Source organism: Chenopodium album, chromosome 26, assembly GCF_948465745.1.
Source record: "Chenopodium album chromosome 26, dcCheAlbu1.1, whole genome shotgun sequence".
NCBI classification, from domain to species: domain Eukaryota; kingdom Viridiplantae; phylum Streptophyta; class Magnoliopsida; order Caryophyllales; family Amaranthaceae; genus Chenopodium; species Chenopodium album.
The window spans coordinates 12,258,780-12,281,776 of record NC_137859.1 but is presented as its reverse complement, the minus strand read 5'-3'; the positions used below and the strand labels follow the sequence as shown (position 1 = coordinate 12,281,776).

General features: G+C 33.6%; 1 protein-coding gene across 1 annotated transcript; it reads right to left on the bottom strand.

Annotated features, from left to right (window-relative positions):
- Positions 1-15,452: 15,452 nt before the first annotated feature.
- On the bottom strand, positions 15,453-22,706 carry LOC145617537 (poly [ADP-ribose] polymerase 2-like). Its single transcript, XM_081672247.1, has 18 exons — positions 22,456-22,706; positions 22,073-22,349; positions 20,987-21,141; positions 20,824-20,905; positions 19,902-20,128; positions 19,567-19,693; positions 19,190-19,245; positions 18,508-18,581; positions 18,306-18,352; positions 18,069-18,118; positions 17,828-17,890; positions 17,562-17,642; positions 17,211-17,321; positions 17,007-17,082; positions 16,765-16,907; positions 16,385-16,458; positions 15,878-15,983; positions 15,453-15,775 (listed from the first exon to the last, which is right to left on the bottom strand). The coding sequence occupies exons 1-18, from the start codon at positions 22,537-22,539 to the stop codon at positions 15,683-15,685; spliced, it is 1,926 nt and encodes a 641-aa protein (XP_081528373.1). The 5' UTR covers positions 22,540-22,706; the 3' UTR covers positions 15,453-15,682.
- Between the last annotated feature and the right edge of the window lie 291 nt (positions 22,707-22,997).

The window sequence follows — 22,997 nt, the reverse complement described above, 5'->3', positions numbered from 1 at the left end:
ACAAGATAAAAATGGGGTTATTTTATTGGAAAATTTACACTTTGGTGTCCCAACGTTTAAGTAAATTCCACTTTGGTGACCCATGGTTTCAATATTCCCATTTTAGTGTCCAGTCATTAGATAATTGTTCAATATTAGTGCCTAATAGTTAACGGTGTTAAATTCTCCATAAACAAAAAAAGAAAAGAAAAGAAAAAAAAAACTAAAGTTGTATAATTAATTAATTATATTAGGGTCTCTAAAATTTTCCCCAAAACCCATTTACCTCATCTCTCTCAAAATTTGTTTCATTCTTTGGTGAAGATAATGCCGCAATCGTAAAACTCAATCCAAGCGACAAGATCTTCGACAGTTGCATCAATGCAATACACCAAGTTCCTCACTGAACAATAGTATTCTAGGGTTTTTATTTTTTTATTTTTATTTTATTAACATTACTTTTTGGGCATGCATGTAGTCATGAAATTTTTTGGGTTACAAAAAATGATGGTAAAAGTGTAGTACATTGACTTATTAATTGTTTTTAATCAATTTATGCATGCCTAAGGATATATTTTTGTTTAATTAGCTGTAATCTTAGTTTCATGGCTCTTAGTTTCATGAGGAGAAAGAAGTTCCACTACTATTGACATCTTTTACACGTAGTATATATATATATATATCATGGTCTGGTTATGTTTTAATGCTAATATTTAGCTTTAGTGCTTTAGATTAATAAAAAAAATATTGATATTTTTCAAAAAAAAAAAATTAACGGAGAGTTTAACACCGTTAACTATTAAGCATTAATATTGAACAACTATCTAATGACAGGACACTAAAGTGGAAATATTAAAACCATGGGTCACCAAAGTGGAATTTACTTAAACGTTGGGACACTAGAGTGTAAATTTTCCTATTTTATTTGTTAAGGTTAATTGTGAGTTTAAGCATATATGGTTATTTGAAAATCGGGTTAAATACCGAAAGGTGAAAAAAACTTAAAAAAAAAAAAAGGTTCCTTTAACTCTTACTACATACGAAGTATATTTCAAGACCCATCTGACCATTTTTCCAACTTAAGGCCCCACCTTCTCTCCTTTATTTCCACGATTTTTCCTAGTAAACTAACTAGTGTGTAGCCCGGGCGTTGCACCGGATTACTACTTTTAAATATATATATATATATATATATATATATATATATATATATATATATATATATATATATATATATATATATATATATATATATATATATATATATATATATATATATAATGACATAATGTTGGTGAAAAAAAGACTTAACATTGTCTTAATTTTGTTGAATCTATTCCTTTCTATTAATTTTTCTCTACGTACGTTGTATAATCATTTATGTGTTTACTTAAACATATAGTTACTTATGTGTGTATAAATGACATGAGTTACTATTGGCTAAGATAGTAAGAATGTGATCTCATATACATGAGGTCACATGTTCGAATCTTGTGAGATGCTTTTTTTCTCAATAGTGACATGAAATCATTGCTGCAATGCTAGCGGTGACGTGGCGTAAGTGAATAGTGATGTGGCATAATATTAGTGTAGATCTACGTGGAACATAAACGTTTTTAGGAACGCTTTTTAATATATAAGTATAGATATAGATGTGTCCCTATTTTAACTTTTTTCACTTAATTCTTTCATTTAACTTCCCAAGCATTAAATCCCCTTGTCAATTTGTTTAACTTCCCTTACATTGAACTTAATTATTAGGGTGTCAATTCATTGAACTTATCTCTCTTGCTTCCTCTCTCATCTTAACCTCAATTTTGATTTTTCAACAATTCAAAATCCAGGTCTTAAAATCTGGATATTCTCACAAATTAATACCAATTTCAACCATTGATGTATGCATTATGCGCAAGTAAATAAATCTTTAATTTTGCACAAATACCTAGATTATTACACTAGTAGATCCATAACAATCAGAAGCAAAATAATGTCATAGACTTTGGGAAAACAACCAATTTAATTTAGAGAGAAAAAGAAATGCTTAACCAAAAAATTAGAAGTGCAAGAGATAGTAAAGAAGAGAATGAAAAGAGAGAAAAAACAGGATAAAAAACTTGAGGAAGAGAGAAGGAGAAGGGCCCCTTACATTGTCAAATAAAAAATAATGATTAAACATTCATATAAAAACCTACTAGCATAAAAACAGGAAAGTTGCAATTATTGTTCAACTTTAAGATATTTTCAACTAGGTTAGTTTCCGTGTCTTGCACGGAAATTTTCAATAATCATTCTTAAACTATCATTATAATTACTAAAATTTAAAAATATAGTTGATAAATTTTGATCAAAATAAACGATTACGAAAGATATGTTTGGTATAAAATGATGTGTGTGTGTGTGTTTTTTTTTTTTAATAGCTATATAAATATTTGTGTTAAAGATATGTTAAATCATTTTTAATTTTAAGTAATTATATTGTACTTCCTCCGTTTTCTTTTACTTGCAACATAGCCTTGTGGCACATGTTTTGAGGTCGGGTTTATGTAATGTAAACGGATAAATTTTTCATTATAATTTTTACAAATGATACTTAACCATATTCTAATTTTCGTGTAAAAATTATATTGATAAAATCGCTCGTTTACCCTCACTAATCATCTCCTAAAACTGCGTGCTTAAAAAGTGTGTTGCAAGTAATAGAAAACGGAGGAAGTATAAGTTTAGGGAAATATTTTTGTATAAGATTTGTTTCTTTAATAGAATTTTATTCAAAAAAAAAAAAAAACACACACACACACACACACACACCAGGAGATGACACTTGTCATTTTTGGTGTGTCTTTTAGTATATAGTTATTGATGATTGATTGATTGATTATTGATTGATTAATTTCATTTGCATGAACTCTAATTTCCCCTACCACTCAAATTAACAACCTCATACAACAATTTAAGCATTAAATGAACAATAAATTCACTACATATCTATTAACTATTACTAAAACTGAAGATACTGATGTCACCACTGCCCACTTGTCAGTCTCTGAATAAAAATTTTCCCGCCTAAATACAGTGATGATGTCATCTTTTTTTTTGTTATTTTTTTAAATGTAGAGCTATCCTATTTAACATTTTTGAAATTTAAATATTGGAAGCTTCTTCCTTACAACTAAAACCTATCAATTTATCATAGGAAATTGAAACAATTTTAAATTGCACACTTATAAATGACTTCCTACATTGAACTATGAATTAGATGGTCGAACAGATATTATATCATAAAAATATAAAATTTTAGATTACAAAGTGTACGTAATTCTTATTTATATTCATGTATAATAGCGATTTATTATTAAAATGTACAAATTAAAAATAGGTTTTATATAAACTGTGCATCGCATGAGTTTTAATCTAGTTAAATAAAAATTAACATAAAAATTTATTTAATTATTTATTTATTTTTTAGGGAAACAACTAACATAATAATTGTACAATGTGGTTTGGGCATGAAATGAAAAAAAAATAGGTTGTTCTGCAAATGCATTTTTTTTAGCTTCAATATCTTCGAATAACCTTTTGGACAGATTATTGAAAGGAATTTTCTAACTATTTCGTTGAATTGTTGTAAATTTTTGGAGAATTTGGAAGAACGTTGCTTTATAAAATGAGGGGAGGAAAAAAAAAATCGAGGGGACATGTTTATAAAAGGAGCAAATTAGCCGTCATGTGACCCCAAATCAAAAAAAATGGTCAGACTCAGACAGTGAGTACTTTTTTTTTTTTTTTGAATTAAAAAAAAAGTTTAAGGAATGATATTTATAATAAACAAAAAAAAAATAAATATAAAAAAAGGTGGTCAAATAAAAAAGTGGTGTTTTTAGGTGTGTAATACACAAATTTTCCTAAAACAATCATGGTGTGTTGATTGTTGAATATTATATTTCGGTCATTCGATATTAATAGCAAAGTTGTAATTTTACACCATTCACCTCCTTAGGAACATATAGTCATGTGAGATGTTCATATCCATCCTGATATATGCTTTGCAATTAATATAAGAAGAATTTTAAACATTATTTACAAGGAGATAATTAAAGATATTTTTATAAAGATAATTAAAGATATTAATGATTTTATAATAAAAAAAATCAAGAAATAATCAATTAATAAGATAATAGAATTTTAAACAAATTTAAAAACTTAGGGATTGTTTGGTATTATTTTTTGTTTTCAGTTTCCATCATTTTGAAAACAAAAAACCAAAAACAGGAAACAAGAATAATGTGTTTCCACTTTTCTGTTGCCAGTTTTCAAAATTATCATAATTTTAAAAAGTTTGACTAATTTTTGATTCAATATATGACATATATTATATGATTTTCAAAAACAAAAAACCACAATGATATATGCCAAACAAACCCTAGAGTCACGTAAGTAATATTTAAGGGATTGTTTGATTGTCTCTACAACAAGGCTATATGCTTGACGATCGTTGAAGGAAATTATTATTTGATTCAAATTATGTATTTTTTAAATTCGATTATCGTTGTAAATTTCGTATGACTTTTTTATTAATAGACTAATTTTACTATTAAAAAAGTAATAAAATAATGGTGAAAGTTTTTCCAGATTTATATATAATTTTTCTTATTTTCTAGGTAAAAATTAATTTGATTATAAAGAATAGATAAATTATGTATAACACGTCTAGCTTATCTTTTGGTTAAAAAAAAAAAAAAAACTTTTCTGAACATTATCTTTCCTCTCATCTTCACAAAACAAAAATCAAATTATAATAATGTTTTCCCCATTTATTAACTAAGATAACTTTTTCACAATTTACACATGCTTTATATTAGTTAGTTGGATAAATTGATGAACTTAAATGAAGAACTATTATTCAAGGTGTTCCTCATAATAATACAAATATACCTTCAATTACTACTTAAATCCTTCAAGCCCCGTGTAGAGCTTAAATTTCAAGTATACTAACCCTAAAAATCAATACCTTACGCAAAAAATATAGTAATAATTATGATTAATAATCATTGCTAACAGTAATGATGAAAGATTAAAACTTTATCAAAATTAATTGACATTAAAAATTTAAAATAAAAAAGGAGGTATTTAAGAGATGCGATCTTACCAAAATGAGACGAATGACAACAACAGTGAGATGATGAAAACAAAGAGATATGAGAAGTAATTTTTAATTAAAGTGTGAGGAAAATTATTGTATGGGAAGGGTAATTTAATCTATAGGTGAGGTTAGACTAAAAACTCTTAACATATAAGAGGATGGATTTAAAGGGTGAATATATAAGTGTGTTTTACTTTATTCCATGTAGTGAGATTTATATATACACATGTACTAGAGCCAGTTTGCTTGGAGAACAATAAACCCTAGATCTAGAATATTCTAATAAAATACAAGGGATAAAATGGACATTATCAAAATATATCATAATAAGATATTTTCAGTATAATATTTGCATTTAATATAATTGGTTACCAATAAATTTTAAAATATATTTCCCCTTCCTAATAATTACAAATAAAAGCTATATCCTTATCCTATCCTTCCTTTTTGCTCAAGTAATTAAGAGATTTTATCAAATATTTCCTTAATTATAATATATTTTTTCTTTTTTTAAATCAAGATATGTTGTATTACATTATTTTTCCACTTATAATATCTTGTAATTTGGATGTTAAAAAATAGAAGATTCTTTTTGAATAAATAGCGAGCTTTAGTATAATTATACGGAGTATGATTATATTACATACACTTATTTTATGAAATGTTACGCCAATTTACATTTGAATTATATGTTGTTTAAGTTAATTTTTCCTTAGGCTAAAAAGAAATAAGGAGTTGATAGTTATATAATTATTAAAAAAATGTTTCTCAAAACATAAATGCTTAACTTAATATTTGTTTCCTATTGACTAATCAAATTAAAGTATTTGTATGAACAATTCCTTAAGATTTTTTTTTTCATTTTTCTACATTGGGACAATAGAATTATTTGTTTCTTAAATTATTGGATATTAGTTTAAGAGTGTAATAACGAATGCAAGAAAGAACAGATATTAAATGTAAAATTAACAAGAAAAATACACGTGATTCACCAACAACGCGTTGGCTACGTCCACAAGCAGACGAGAGTAATAGTTATATTACTTTTCGGGAAAACAAAATACAGATTGAGAATAGACTTGAGACCAATCACTGAAAACAGATTGATTTTCTTTCGGAATTCTATTGTTTTGTACTCCCTTCGTGTTTAGATAAATAAAGCATTTTGACTTTTTACACTATTCATCTAATTCACTTTGACTAACTCTTGTGATTAATATTATACATAAGAATAAATATAGTCTTGTTAGTACTTGTTGGAATCGTCTCAATGAATTTCAATTGTTATAAGTTTTACTTTATGATAATTAATGAACAAAGATATTATTAGTCAAAGTATTGCATTGGCATATGTGCACAAAGGAAAATTTTCATTTATTTAAACACGGAGGGAGTTTCTCATAATTCACATTTGAGTAATACACAAAGACTCTCAAATACCTAAATAATCACTCAACTAATTTATAATAACGGCTAAGAAATAATCTAGGGTATTTATAATAAACCTTAGACTAGGAAGGATAGGCTTTAATTAAGGAAATAAAGCCTCTGAACAAACCAACTAAAATCGAATCGAAAATCCCCTGGCATAAGCGTGCTGCACAAGGCATGTGCATGACCCCTGATTAGTAGCAAAGCAGGAACTCTAAATCGGACTGACACGGACGTGTTGCACAGGGCATGGGTGTGCGACCGCTGTGTTGCACCTAGCATGGCACCTGACACGGGTATGCCATATTTTACACATGCGTGTCAAGGCGAGTGTTGCATCTTCTCCGTTGAGGCACGCCCATGTCTCCAAAAGCATGGGTGTGTCTTGCTACATTTTCCCATTTTTGCAACACAAGCTTCCTAGCTCCAATTCAAGGCAGCATTTCTTACAACCTGGAATTCTAGTTATAGCATTTCATGAGATTTTAGGGATTGACTGATCTCTCATTCGTCATCATACTTCCTGCAAGCCACCCATCCCCTCCTCGTCCCACTTCCCGCAGCACCCTAAGCCCTCATCTTTCCCCTTTTGCTTCATGCAAGGGGCACAACGGTTGTTTTCGTAGTGGGAGTTTTAAATTGATGGGGGTGTTGGTGGTGGAAGGATTTCGAAGAAGAAGTTCCCAGCTCATAGAGGGTTAAGGGTGTTGGAATATTTCCAATAATAATGTTATTCGTGAGAGGTTATCCCACATGGAAAAAGTAAGAAGGGAATGTATTGTTTATATTGTAAACAATTAGATATGAGTTATGAAATGGGCTAGGTGGTGTTTTTGGACATGTGGGCTAAGTGGCTTATATATATTTATAATCAAAGACTTAGCACTTAGCACTTAGCCACGGGAATTAAAGCCTAAAACGATAATTAATTTTTGTCAGTTTATTTTTAACTCTGATTATTTAATTATATATTATTTAATATTTAATTAAATGTAAATTGAACAGTTACAATTATCATAATTGTTCATTCTTATCTTTTCAATAACTGCCAATTTTGATCTTTTAAGATCAATACTGGACGAATTCACGTTCATCTGTTCATCTCCCCTTTTTCCTGTTTTTCCCTCAAAAAGTCTAGGGTCTCATGATCGTTAGTACTAAACGCTCTTGAGTGTTCAATCTTTATATCCCAAAAACGTGTTCATCATAGCTTTGTTAGTACGGTGGGGCGAATAACGTTTTTAGGAAAGTGTTCTTTGTACATGCCTAGATCCATTGTATATTTTTGTTGTTCCAATCTCTTTTTCCCACCAACAAAGGGTGGGGGTTTCGGCCAAGCTGGTTTGGGATAGATTGGGGATGTAGAGGATGGGGGTGAAGGCTGGTCGTAGTAGATTTCGGGGCTGGCTGATGGGGGTGAGGGATGGGGGTGATGGTGGTCGTGGTTGGTGCTTGGATGGGGTTTGTAAGGGCTAGTGATGATGGGTGGGGCGAGGGCTAGTGATGATGGGTGGGGCGAGGGCTAGTGGTGGTTGGGCGACGGCGGGGCGGCGATGGGGTGAGGACGGTGGGTTTTCTTTAAAAAAAATCATTTTTTTTATAAGAAAATTGCCAAAAAAAAAAATGACCATTCACGCTACAACATGGAGTGAAGTATAAGACTGGGTACTAAACTTTGATAAAATTTGCAAATAGGGGACTCAACTTTCAGAAGTGGCAAATTGAGTACTCAACTTTGGGAGAGTACCAATCGGAGAGAATATTCCGGTGAGCTACCTGTTATTTCCGGTTTAAACCGGTAATCCAAAATTTTTTTTTTTTTAAATTTGGAAAATGCTGCAATGATGAAACTTTTTGGTAAATGTGCAAAGATGCTTTCTCTTGTATCAAGGCTGAGCAACTTGTGGCGGGAAACTCCTCTTCATGAAGCTTCTTTGGCAAGCTTCCCATTTTTACCCCTAACTCCTTATTTCAGACAACCTTTTGTCTCCCATTTCCCTATAAAAGCAAGTAGAAAGGAGGGGGGGACCTTCATCATTTACACCATTAAAAAAACTCCAAAAGAAGAAATTTGCGAATGTCTTCTTGGCTAGCCGTTGATCTTGCTAAACAACGAGACAGGAAAATTGCTAAAAGGAACTCAGGAGAAGGTATATTCTCATTCTTTGTCTTTTTGTTCTTGAATCTGGTACTTCTTGGTTGTGTTGTTGTTCAAAAAAGTGGATGTTTGTCTTTTTTGTATGAATAACATTTGTTTTTTGTTGCTTATTTTGTTGTAAAGTGTTTGACTTAGCTTAAACAAAGATTAGAATACTGATTATAGTGTTGAATTTGTTATTAAAAAATGGAGAAAGTAAGGTGTGTGGGTTGTATGTTGAAGAGAGGCTTAGTTTAAGTACACCTCACTAACTTTTGGTAAAAAAAATGTTGCACTTTAGGTATGGACGTCCTTGCTGATGCACACCCTCTCTTCAGCCAGCAGGATCTGTTGGTGACACACATCTTCAGCCGCCTGCTGTGGGAGGACCAGGATAGTGTGGAGAAGACCTGCAAGAAGTGGCGGGTCTGGTGGCGCCTTCGTCACATGGCTTTCAGCTACCCCTTCCATGGCCCTAGGGCTTCTATTCAGGAGTGGATCCTCCACGACGTCCTATTCAATGATGGCCGCGACCTCCATGCTTGGGTGAACAAGGACATGACCGTCTACTTTGACGGGTTCCCACTCTTGTTCAAGGAGGAGTAGTTGCAAGAGGGCGGGGGTGTCTTAGGTGCAGCATGTTAAGGCTTTTTTTGTTGGGATGCTGCTAGTTTAAGCTTAAGTTGATTTTTTTTTTTTTTTAATCTGATGTAAGAAAAAATTAACTCTGTTTTAGTTGTTTCTGTCATGGCATATGTGTAGGTTTTTGTTGATGATGGTAGGTTTTTGTGACAAGTTAGAAGTTGTTACTTGTCACTATGCCATGACAGATTAGTAGTGCTAATTGTAGGCTGTTGTTCAGCCTACCTTTTGTATGGATGCAATGAACATATTTTAATGAAATGGATGAATTTAGTAAATATGTATGAACTTGTGTCAATATTTGCAGCTTTACTTTGTTAATTTATGATATAATTTATGATATAGCCACATATATATATGGATATGGATACACATAGTCTACTGACATATGAAGATAATGAACTGATGAACAATATGTCTTTGTATAACAGAACAAATGCATTTGAAACCTTGCATAATAGTTCATCATGGTGGGGAATGGGTTCAAGATGAGGGTCAACTAATATACAATGGGGGAAGAGTCAACACCTTTGATGACATACCAGAAGATGTTGACTCTGTGTATGTGAAACAAGTTATTGACAGTCTAGGGTATAAAGATATAGTTAAGCTGCATTTCTTGGATCACAGAAAGGATTTTCAATCTGGTATAAGGTTTCTGGGGTTTGATAATAGGTGTTGTGACCCCTTTCTTTCACTGTTGTTGGAGTTTAGGGTTATTGAAGTGTATACAGAACATGAAGATGCACATGTACCTGCACACATAGGTTTTGGAGTAGGTGGACATGGTTCCTTTGTTGAACTTCTGAATAGTGGTGTGCCTAGGAGTACTGATCCATTCATAGACTATGATACTGAGGGGTCAGATGAGGATGATGCAGAGATTGTGAATGCTAGAAGAATCTTGAATGAAGAGAAACAGAAACAGAAATCATATGAGGATGAATTAGTGATGCTGAGAAAGGTAGCAGATTCAAAGGGGGCAAATCCTTCAAGATATGCATCTGATTCTGAGAGAGATAGTGGGACTGAAAGCCCTTATGAGTCATCTGATGAGGATGACTGTGGGTACTTGGTCCACCCTGAGGGTAACACTCACAAGACTGTAAAAGGAGGGTCTGAAGGGAGTTGTAGCAAGTTTTTTGTTGGTCAGTCATTTGAGAATTCAGTAACATTCAAGAAAGCTGTTACTGACTACTGTATTCAGAGTGGGAGAGACATCCATTTCAGTAGGAATGACAAAAACAGGGTTGGTGGACATTGCAAGAGCAAGGACAAAGGTTGTCCTTGGAGGATATGGGCATCTTGGGAGAAAGGGAAGAGAAATTTCATGGTTAAGACATATGTTGGTGAACATACTTGTGGGAGGGCACCAACAAGCAAGAGAGTGACAGCTGAGTGGGTAGCTAGGTTTTTTCAAACCAAATTCAAAGTCAACCCATACATGAAAGTGCATGATATCATAGAGACTGTTTGGCTTGAAAAGGGGTTGAAAGTTAGCAGGTACTTAGCTTTTAGAGCTAGGAAATTGGGACAGAAACTCATTGTTGGTGAGTATGAGGACCAATTTGGTTTGCTGCCAAGATATGCAGCTGAAATTCTGAGAAGTAACAGGGCAAATACAGTGAAATTGAAAATGAATGCCAATGTGTTTGAAAGAATGTACCTGTGTTTTGAAGCTCTTAGAAAGGGATTCCTTGATGGGTGTAGAAGGATCATTTCCTTGGATGGATGCTTTTTGAAGGGCCCTTTTGGTGGTCAACTTTTGGTTGCTGTAGGGAGGGATGGGAACAACCAAATGTTCCCAATAGCATGGGCAGTGGTGGAGGTTGAGAGTACTGATTCTTGGACTTGGTTTTTAGAGCTTTTAGGGTCAGATTTAGGTACTCAAGGTGGGGCAGGGTACACATTTATGTCAGACCAACAGAAGGGTCTTCTTGCTGCTGTTGCAAACACATTCCCTGAAGCTGTGACAAGGGTGTGTGCAAGACATGTATATTGTAATTTCAGATCAGTCTTTGGTGGGGGGTTGGAATTCAGAAAGCAGTTTTGGAAGATAGCAAAAAGTACAACTGAGAATGAATTCATTGCAAACATTGAGTTAATGAGAGCTATTTCAGAAGATGCTGCAGATGATCTCATGAACAGGAACTATAAAAAGTGGTGCAGGGCATTTTACACCCCACTCTCATGTTGTGACAGTGTTGATAACAACATGAGTGAGGTGTTTAATGCTTACATTCTCAACTCAAGGCATAAACCAATAATCACCATGCTAGAAGACATAAGAGAAGGTGTGATGGAGAGGCTTCATAAAAAAAGGGATCAGATTGCCAACAAAGACATGGTTTTATGCCCAAGGATCCAACAAAAGTTGGAAAAATGCAAGGTATGGGCAAGGGGTTGGAATGCATACTGGGATGGTGGGTTTTGTTATGGGGTAAGAGAAGGAGCTACTCAAGACAAATTTGTTGTGAACCTAGCTCAGAGAACTTGCAGTTGCAGAACTTGGCAAATTAGTGGAATCCCCTGCAAACATGTTGTGGTAGCAGTTTGGAACAAGGCAGACCATCCTGAGCCATATGTCAATGAATATTTCACAAAATCTACTTACCTAAAGGCATATCAGCACTTGTTAGAGCCTTTAAATGGACCTCAGGAATGGCCATTATCTAATGACCTTGTTCTGCCACCTAAGCTGAAGAAAATAAATCACAGGCCAAAAACAAAGAGAAGAATGCAGGCTGCAGAAGTAACTGCAGCAGAGAAGCTGAAGAGGAAGGGAGGTGTAATCACTTGCAGCCTGTGTGGTGTCCAAGGACATAATGCAAGGGGCTGCAAAAATGTTGCTGCAGAGCACAGAAGCAACAGCAACAGCAGAAACAATAACAACTCCACTACTGCAACAACAACAGCAGCACATGAACAACAACTACCCATGCATATGAGGGGAGTGGGGCTCTACACTTACCCAAATGGGTTTCAGAGAGTTGCAACAGTAAGAATTTATCAATTTTTTTGAGTTTTATTGTCATTATTATTGGTGAAAAATGTTAACCTTTGTTTTTTAGCTTAGATGCAAGGTCATTTACACCAGCAAAATCCTATTCCTGCACCAACAACACAACAAGTTCACAGGGCATTTTACTCTGACTATGATGGGGAGCAGACTGTGTATTCTTGCAGTCAAGAATGCCCCCCTTCATCACAACAAAGCCAGCATGATCCAACAACTATAACATCACAAGCACTGCAGGTGGGTTAATAAAACAATTTTATTTCATTTCATTTGCCAAATAGCATCATCTGAGTACATTTAGAACTCTTACAGGACCTAGCAAAGAAGAGAAGAACAACCAAGAACAACTGAGGTAACATACTACCTACAAGTGCTTACATTTCAATTTCTAATTTGCCTTACATAAAAGTAAAACCCCAAAGCCAGAACAACTACAAATACCCACATTTGCCAACTCAAATTCAATCTAACACCCCTTTTGAATTTCATCAAGGTGTTTTCTGCCTTCAACTTCCTTGCATACTGATTAGCTTCACAAAGCTGCTTCCTCATGCCCACCATCTCATGTTTCAATCTTTCCTTCTCCTCCATCAACCCCAATATAACTTCAGTCAGCCAATCTGTTGGTGCTTCAACATCTGTCCACTTGAAAAACTTACACCCTCTTCTTTCGGTGTCGGCATCGTAATCTGGACAAGCAAGAAATCTTCTTCCAGGGTTGTCCTTTGTCCAAGACCTTGTCCTAGACACAAGCAAACCACAGTGACACCTTCTTGGGCTTGAGCTGAAACCTGAACTTAATCTTGACATGGTGACTGATTTACCTTGTTCCTAATTTTTGCAGATTCACCCCAGCAACAGCTATATTTTTTGGAACAGAAGCTGTGAAGAAACTAAGGCTACAAAGCACTCTTAAATATCATATGATCTTTGCTCTTTCATTTGTAACGGCTAAATTTTTTGAAATACAGTTAGATATCTCATTTTGCTATTTTGAATATGTACTCTGACAATTAAACAGCTTCACAGGCTTCAAGGGAATGACAAAAAAAAAAAAAAAAAAAATTATTTGCTTTTATTAGCTGTTCATTACCGGCTATAACAAGTTCATTAGGTTGAGTACAAAGTTTAGTACTCTATCTGCAACAAATGAAAGTTGAGTACCCAATTTGCAACTTTTGCCAAAGTTGAGTACTCACTCTTATACTTCACTCCTACAACATGTGTCAGAATTAACTTATTAAACAAGTTATCAACTGATCAACATTTTATTTGTGGAAGACTAACCAACCAAGTCATTGTATTTGCGGAATACCATGTCATTTTATTCTTGACAATTTTTTAAATAAATTTCCTGTATGATATATGATAAATTTATTTTCTATAATTAAATACCCAGTAATTATTAAGCAAATACACGTTTATATCCTATATAAACAAAATTTATTTATGTTAAGGTTCTTTTTTTTTTTTTTTTGTAAATTTTAAGCAAAAACCCTCTCTCTCCTCTATCACCATTGAACCACCACCAACACCACGGTCTGACTAGCACGACATCTAACACCATCATCCGACCATCGTACAATCACTACCACCACCCATCAACCACTGCACAACCATTAGTTTCACTAGACAACCATCGCACCTCCACGAGCACCACCCTTTTCCTAAGGGGTTAATTTGGGCCCACTTTACATATGTCCTACTAAGGTTCCTTTTGTTTGGCTGGTCGGTCTAGGCTCGTGATGGTGGTCGGATGGTCGGCAAGGCCATAGGAGGGGAGGAGAGAGAAAGGAAATTGTGGACATGGGAGGGAAGGAGAGAAAAATGAGTGGTCATGGGAGGGGATGGTCGGCATTCGACAAAGCCATGGGAGGGAGGGAGGGAGAGAGAGAGAGTAGTGATTTTATTTTCCAAAATATCATTACATTAAAAAGAGAAGATAATATAGGATATCAATAGGCCTAGCTGATAATTAAATACTAAGTACTCCCTATGTCCCTCAATGATAGTCCCTTATAGGCAATTTTCACATGAATTAATAAAAATAAATAAGTATTGTAGTAAAAATATATTGAAAATACATTGGCAGAAAAGTAGAGAGATAAAATAATAAAAGTACATGGAAAAACAAATTTTACAAGAGAAAGGTAAATTTACACAAAAAATGTTGCTAATTGGAGGGAAATTTGGCAAAAAAAAAAAATGTTAATAATAGTTGGAAAAAGCAAATCAATCAATAACTATACTAAAAGACACACCAGCCATGACACGTGTCATCTCCTGGTGTGTCCATAGTATATTTTTTTAAAAAAAAAAAATTATTTAAAGAAACAAATAATATGACAAAGAAACAATAATGACAAAGATATGAATATATATTCCCACCATGAATTATCTCACAGAATAGGAAACAATAATAATCACCAAGATAATATTTACTAAATATACCATGATTATCCTAACATATATACAGTGATATATAATTATGCAATTTTTCCCTATCTTAACATATATACAGTGATATATAATTATGCAATTTTTTCCTTAAAAAAAAAAACTTTGATTTAACAAAAATAAGGAAAATTCAATTTTAAATTTGCAGACTTAAGAAGGATACCCTTCATAAAAATAGTTAACAAAGATAAAAAAAATTAATAATAATAAAAGGTCAATAGACACACTAGCAATGACACATGTTAATTTCTGGTATGTCCTTAGTATATTATTTTTTAATAATTAATTACTACGAATCATAGTTTATTTAAGGAAAATATTTTTAAAAAGATGTTTGTTTTTGTCAACTATATAAATGAGCAATAATATTTACCATTCTTATTCAATTTTGTTCAAGATATTTTAAACAATTTTTATATTTTATGCTATAAATAAATTAATTTGTCAAAAGAAAATATGAGGTAATTAAAATAACCGTACAGGGCACTGCACGGGAACTAACCTAGTAGAACTATCATATTGAGACTTAAAATTGGCCATAAAGAACTATCAATAAAGACGGAAGGAGTAATTATTGAAATCTTTGGAGCATAATACACAATGCATTGGACATGCATGGTTTCCCAAAAAACATTACTTCGTATATAACAAAATTCCTTAATTACATATGCTTTACCCATCATTAAGACCTGAAAATTAAAATGTAGGGCAATTTGGATTCAAAATACATACATTTCCGATCAACTAGACACGATATATGCGACTGCGTCTACACAACTTAGTACCTCTCTCAACCTTCCTCCTCCTTTGGACAGTACTCTAGCATTTAGCGATATTAGCTCCGCTTTAAATAAAGGTATCACATTAACACAGCATCTCACCGATTATGGTTGAATTTGACTTGAATAACATAGCGCATTCTTATCTGATCTACATTGTAAACTATGTACTCGTTGTACCGTAGACTACCCTGATAAATTATAAATGAGAGTATGAGACATCATGTGTGAAATCAGAAGTGACACTCTTCCGAGTAGAATTGTTGTTTAGCTAATATGTATTAGTTGCTTACCTTGACATCTTTCTTCTCTACTGGCTTTCCAAAGGGAACGACGACACCATCATCGAGCACCTGAGACTCCGACATATTTGGTTCTGTTACACCAATTCCTTTCGTGCTGCCATGCAAAAAATTAATTTGAGAACAATGTGAAAGGGCAGGTACAACATTAGATTACATTAGTAGATATAAACAAAATGAGTTTCAGGATTTTGATCTTAGATCTCAGAGACAGTTTTACCATTCATTAAAGCTCAAGACATATTCAGGCATAAAGTAACTTAATACATGTCATTCAGGTTATCAAATAAGAGAGAACTGTACCAAATGCAAAGAGGAAAGCAGGTAAATAAGAATTTGTATGCACTAGCACCATGACATGTTATACACAGCAACGGAACTTGTGTTTGTGTAGAAGAGGCAAGGAATGACGGGAGCAGGTTATTAAATCAAGCACTTTCAGCTGTCAATCAGATTGAACATGACAAAGAACTCATACAAGCAATATATTGGCCTCACCTTAGCTTTCCTGCCGGCAATTTATCTGCATCGTACTTTGAATGTAGAAGCTCCTCCATCTCACCCAATGCCACCTGAAGGAAGAGGAAGAAACAGTACCATAACCATACAGATGGAAGATGAAGTTAGTTGACCACCAAAGTACAAGATAGTACTTTTAATTAGTTTCTCAATAGAAACAGGTCATTAAAGGCCTTAAGACAAACCTTTTCTGGGTGTGAACCTATCTAAATAATGTTTAAGAAATACAAAAACCATTATACACATGTGAAGTCATAGCTAAACATATCATAACATGTGATTAATAGCAGAAGGATTACAAGTTCAATTAAATTCTCATCATTGAATCTTTTAACAGTGATAAAGCTACTAATAAGTACCTCACACAAAAGTAGAACGCCAGTAGGAGCACTATGGCTGGAAAAGCAGTAATTTGCACTCTTGGAGAACATGTCAGCAAAATAAACTCCTTTGCCAAACATATATCCTGTCACAGGTGCTTCAGGCGGAGCAATGCGCAATCCTGGATATAATGAAGTAGGGGCATTCAAAAGGAACATCAATAATAACTTTATGAGTATAAACGATAAACTTGCTTGTCTTTTATAGGATTTAGTATTACCTTGAGATAAAATTCCAGTCCAGTTTGTAAGCCGAGAACCATGCCACAACAACATCCTATTTCTTGTGCTAGCAAACTGGTCAGAAAACCAAAGCGAGTATATAAGAGTAAATAGGCACTGAAATCGATCCTATACATAAGAGTGATAAGATATCTGGTGTAAAAATAATGCATTTACATTAGTAGAAGCTTTGAGAAATTTACCTTTTTAAACTGCTCCTCTTCTCTCTGTCTAGACACTCTAAAAACTTGAATGATATCTACATTATAGTCTGAATGTGTTTTGGCATGAGTATTCTTCGTATACTTCTGGATCTGAACAGAGAGAGAAAGTCAATCCATAAATCTAAAATTTCTGGAATAATATCTTTTACTCAAACTACAATATACCAACAGGGTTCACTGGTGTGAAAGTGAGCAGGAACATTCACATAAGACACGTTTGAAGCCAAATGCTTGAGAGATACTCAAAACATCAGCCACACATCAAGGGATGAAGTGCAACAGTGTAGACAACAGCATTGAACATCTGAAAATAGGGTACCAATGTCATACCATGGAAAATTCTTCTGAATCAACTTCTACAGGTATCAATTGACAATGAAGTCGTTCATACTGAGCATACAAGGGATCATCCTGCGACAAATTTCAAAGTCAATAAGATACTCGAGATGACAAAATGTGATGATCAAGAAGCTAAATATGTAGTACTTAATCTAAAAGGAAGATCACCTGAACCCATTTACACCAATTGAATTGGCCCACAGAACAGGCTATCATAATTATCCTAACAGACAAAAGGCCAAAAGGCAAGTGTTTACCTGCATTCCCACATCGTCACTCAACAATTTTGTCGCAAGCTCAATTTCACCCAATGCCTCAACCTAACAAATCAAAGCAGCAGCAGAGCCATTCAATAACAATGAGCAACAAGTATCTCTTGTTAAACAATGATAAGACTGGAACTCAATGAAAACTTAATCTGAATAACCAAATGACCAAGGTAACCAGATAAAAAGAAAGCACTATTTGAAGTCAAAGGTTGCAATTATGAAAGGTTACCATTTCTAGTTTGTTTTTCAATTTTTGAGGCGTGTCAATGACAAACTCACCTGCCAGCATTTACAATTATATATATGTATATATTAGATGAAAGCTTAGCTATAGCCACACTCTATAATAGTGTTAAAGGGCCAACTAATACACATTTGTGAAACTTCGAAAGTAAAGGAAGGGCCAAAACAATGAAATCAAACTTTAAATAATTCCACCTAAATGAGCAAAAAAAAAAAAACTTACGCATCTTCTTAAACCCAAAATCATGAGGAATGACAGTATAGAATTCCCTGAAAAAGATAGCAATGCAAGGATTTTACTGGTAATAGACATGAAAAGGAATTTAAAAGACAAACAATAAGTATATTCATACGAAGTATATAACAAGCTGACTAAATCTGCCAAGAAGTGTACAAGGAAATAGACACGGTGGACATAAACTCACCCACTTAATTGCTCAACTAGCTTTTTGTTTGATTGGCCAATGACTTCAGAAAGCCTCTTCAAAACATCATAACCCTACATCCAGGCAACAGGATCAAGAAACTGTGATCAAGTTGAGTGCATAACTGATGTAGGAAAGCAGACTATACAAATGAATATTAATTGAAGAGCTGCAAACAATGTGCTTCACCATGAGGCCACCAACTTTTAAGTCGTTTGGCAAATCAAAATGAAATTTCCTTGAATCAAACATATGAATAACCAGCATCAGAAATACTAGCATTTAAATCAAATTTTGGAAGTAGACAAACATGAGACAAGCATAAGCTTCTATAGGTAGATATGACCAAAGGGAAGGTTGGGATTTTTTAAGACTTATTTGTGCTAAAATTGTAAATGATAACACTAGCACATTTATTCCAGAAATTTGGGCCTTGAAATGCAATGGATGTGAATACTTCAACCCTTAGTAGTCACTCTGTATTATTATTGACAAGGTAAGGGTATCATCACTTCTTTTGGGGGGCAGAAGACAACTTCTTTGCAGCCAGTATACTATTATTACAATGACCTCATCATTTATTAGATAACAACAGATGCTACATAACCAGGACAACTGCAAGGTCTAATCAACATTTACATTTTCACAATAAGGCAAAGTTTGAACAATAAATTTAAATAACCTTTGAAATTGTGGACTTGCTTAACTTTCCAAGTGGTAACTTCTCAGCATTGTATCCTGAACAATGAAAAAGAAAAATACATTAAAAAATATGTAACTAAAAGATAACACAAAAAAAGTAAATTAAGCAGAAAACAAGAGTGCTCTGTTGCAATCATATTTCTGAGAAACCAGCATAGCACAACCCTTTTCGGCTTACCCCCCACAAAAGAAAAATTGAACATCTCATAATGAAAGAAAACACTCAATGAAGGTCTATGAATAACAATCACCAGAAACTACTTCTCATCGCATATTACATTTTTTAGTAACAGTACAATCTTAAGTTTTTCTAAAGAACAGCAGGATTATAAAAAGTTAGGTAATTTAGATATTGACCTATTTCCATCATCTGCTGCTTCATCATGCTGATATTGCATATAAGAGAAATAAACTTTGCAACGCGTAGCTCAAGTTTGCTTTCCTGAGGTTGAATGTTAGTACAAGCAGACGGCTTATCATGGTCCTGAAAGTGAACATGAACATAATATTTCAAGATCAGGAAAAATGAGCATCCTAATTTTGACGTAATGACTAGTACACCATATTGTAACTCCCCAAGAATACCACACATATCAGCATAAAGGAAATGTAGTCTCCAAAATCTACTGCATCCGAATATTCAATTAGTACAAAATATGTTCAATACAACAGAAAATGAACTCAATCCATACCTGTTCCTTCTCACTGTAATCCATTTCCAACCATGTGTAGCACTTTGGGTAAGAAACAAAATCTTTTCGATTGGACCAATGATTTTTTGTCTTGGCCAAAAACTTCGCCTCAAATTCTTCGGTAGCACTTTCCCGACACGAATAGGGACCAAACAACTTATCTTGACCCTTCACACCTACTCTGCCCCATCTATTGTAAACCATGTATAAACCACCACCATCAACTTCTGCACTTGTACAAGAAGCAGGTAAATGGAATTTTGCTGAGCAGTGAAGGTGCAAGAAGCATAGACTAGCATTGACAGATACATAAAATCAAGAATAGAGGCACTATAAAAAAATAAAATAAATCAATAACACTATGCAGTGATGAACATCACAATGACGTATTCTAATATATAATTTTCAAGGACTGGAAAATTATTCGTATGAAACAGTAATATAGAACACAAGTATATATTTATACTTATGTTTAACTTCACTAAGGGCCTAGAGCTGAACTGAGCTGAGTTGAATTGAATTGTTTATGAGAGAAGGAAATTAGGAACTAAACTGAACTAAACTGAGCTAAGCTGAAATTAAGCTGAAGAGAACAGGCCCAAAATGAAAAAATAATACTACCTCTGTTTCATATTGTTTGCAACTTTGAAAGGTGCACGGACTCCCAGACAAAATTTGTTTGTAAGTGTAAAATAGAGAGAGAGAAAAATAGGAATGCATGTGATGAGCAGAGAGATAGAGAGAAATGACAACCTGAAAAGGAAGAAAACAGTCGTTGCTAATAATGTGTAGCATCCATTTTTGGCAAAAGTTGCAAAAAATATGAAACGGAGGTAGTATATAAATATAAACTTCTTAAAACATAAAATCTTTAGCATACCAAATAAAAGTGTTAAGTCAGTTAACAAACTCTTAAACTCACCGAGAACTTGAATCATATAAAACTTGTTGTTGTTATCCCCTACATTGGTCTGGTTCAACATGGCATCATAAATGTCATCACCCTAACATCAGAAAAGTTCATTATCAGTACCTAAACTCATATAAGCATATCATACAAACGTAATCAAGTAAACAAAAGTTACCAGTTCCAAAACATGATATGAACTTTTTATATGGTCTGGAAGCCATTGATCCAAGACAGCTGAACCTTTCTTCGTCGCTTTCACCAGCTTCTCCTTCTTAACCTCCTTTACCATCTCTTCGTTTTGTTTACCTTCTTCTCCCTCTCTTCCATTAGCTTAACATAAAGCCACAGTATTGAAATCATGAACAAGAAGAATTATATTTAAAAACAAAGAACATATATTCAATGGAACTTGAAGTTGGAGGAAATCCTATCATGTTACCCCCAAGGTTTCACTTTTCAACATTTATTCTTAATTGTGCAAGTTATCATAAGATTAAACTCCCTCTTACTTGAGATAAGTGTCATTTCACTCAAGTTCTATAAATTCAAAACATTTATCAAATGCAAAATGTAACTGCAAAAGTAAATGTCACATTATAACATTAATGTAGGATTGTAGGCAATCTTATATAAACAATGCAATATTTAGATCCTTTATGATACCAATGAAATCTTAACTAGGTTTATCCAACTATTAATATGTGACAATAGATACTCCTTATAGTTAAAAGGGACTTGTATTTTGTACAAAGACTATATTTGCTCCAATGTACTAAACTACTAATAACAAAGTATAGAGTCTGCCTAGCTTGGGGACAATAAAAAAGAAATTTTTGTATAAACCACATTGAGTTTGTTATATAAGGTGCAAACAATACATTCAAATGTGCTTCCTAATGACTATTAATCACAGTTGGAATTTAATCCAAACCCACTAGCCATTTTCAGTATACAATTCACATAACATAACTACGCATTTGAAAATGTAATTTCTTCCAAACAAGCCAAATGAGTCAACCAACTTCTTGCCAAAGTCATAACAATTGTTAACTTCCATCAAAACCTAATCAAAGGTATTGTTTTGATACCAATGTGAATTTCAATTTTTACTTTTTGAGTATCCTAATAGGCTAAAATCACAATGTTGTGCTTCATATCATTAAATTTTCAATCAACCATATAAAATTTAAACGAAAACAAAATTACTCCAAAATCAAAAATCAATAGTCAAAAATTGGCAAGAAAATGGTAAGAAATATACCATCCCCATCAATAGCAGAAGAATCATAAAGCCTTTGAATAATCTCTTTCTTAGTTCCAATACTAGAAACTCCTCTATAAGAAGCTTCTTTGCGCAATTTTTGAATATTCATCCCTTGTAACCTCTCAATTTCACTAATTTCATCAGACCCATTTCCAATTTCATCATTGATTCCATCTTCATCAACCCTTTCCCTCTTCTTCGCCGCCCTCGTATTCGGAGCATCATCATCCTTGACAATGCCTTCTTTGCTAAGGGCTTCTTCCAGCCTCCGCACCTACAATTCAACAAAAACCCCAATTCATCATCGGTAATACAAGTAAGTATAAGTTCGAAAATAATATTACGTCTTTTAGGAATGTATGACAAAATCACGCGCTTACCAAAGTGTGTTTAGTACCGGAAGTGTCAAGGGAGCGTTTAGAGAGTTCGGCTCGAAGTTCAAGGACTTTCAAATGGGTAGCCATTTTTGTTACAGAAGAAGTAGAATAGTTTGTGTGATGAGTTATGGAGTTGAGAGACAAAGGAAGTGCGGTTGAATTTAAGGAAGTTGGAATTTCAAATGTAAAATTGGAGAAGCTTGCCAAGGAAGGGAATCGAGGGAGGGAGAGAGAGAGTTTTCAGTGGTGTGCACGATTGATTTTACGCCTTTTGGCGCCGGCTTTACAATTATTTTTTTTTTTTTTGACAAGGGCTTTACAATTATTAAATGGGGTACATTTTGTTAACAAAAATAAATAAATTAGAGTTTAATTAACATCAATGTGGTTTACTCCCTCCGTCCCTAAATTACATTCCTCCTTTCTATTTTTGGTATTCCAAAATTACATTCCTCCTTTTTATTTTTGGTAAGTTTTTTTTAGTAAAACAACTCTCTTTTTCTGTTTTATATTTAATGCTTTCTCACTCATCCTTTCCTAATCTC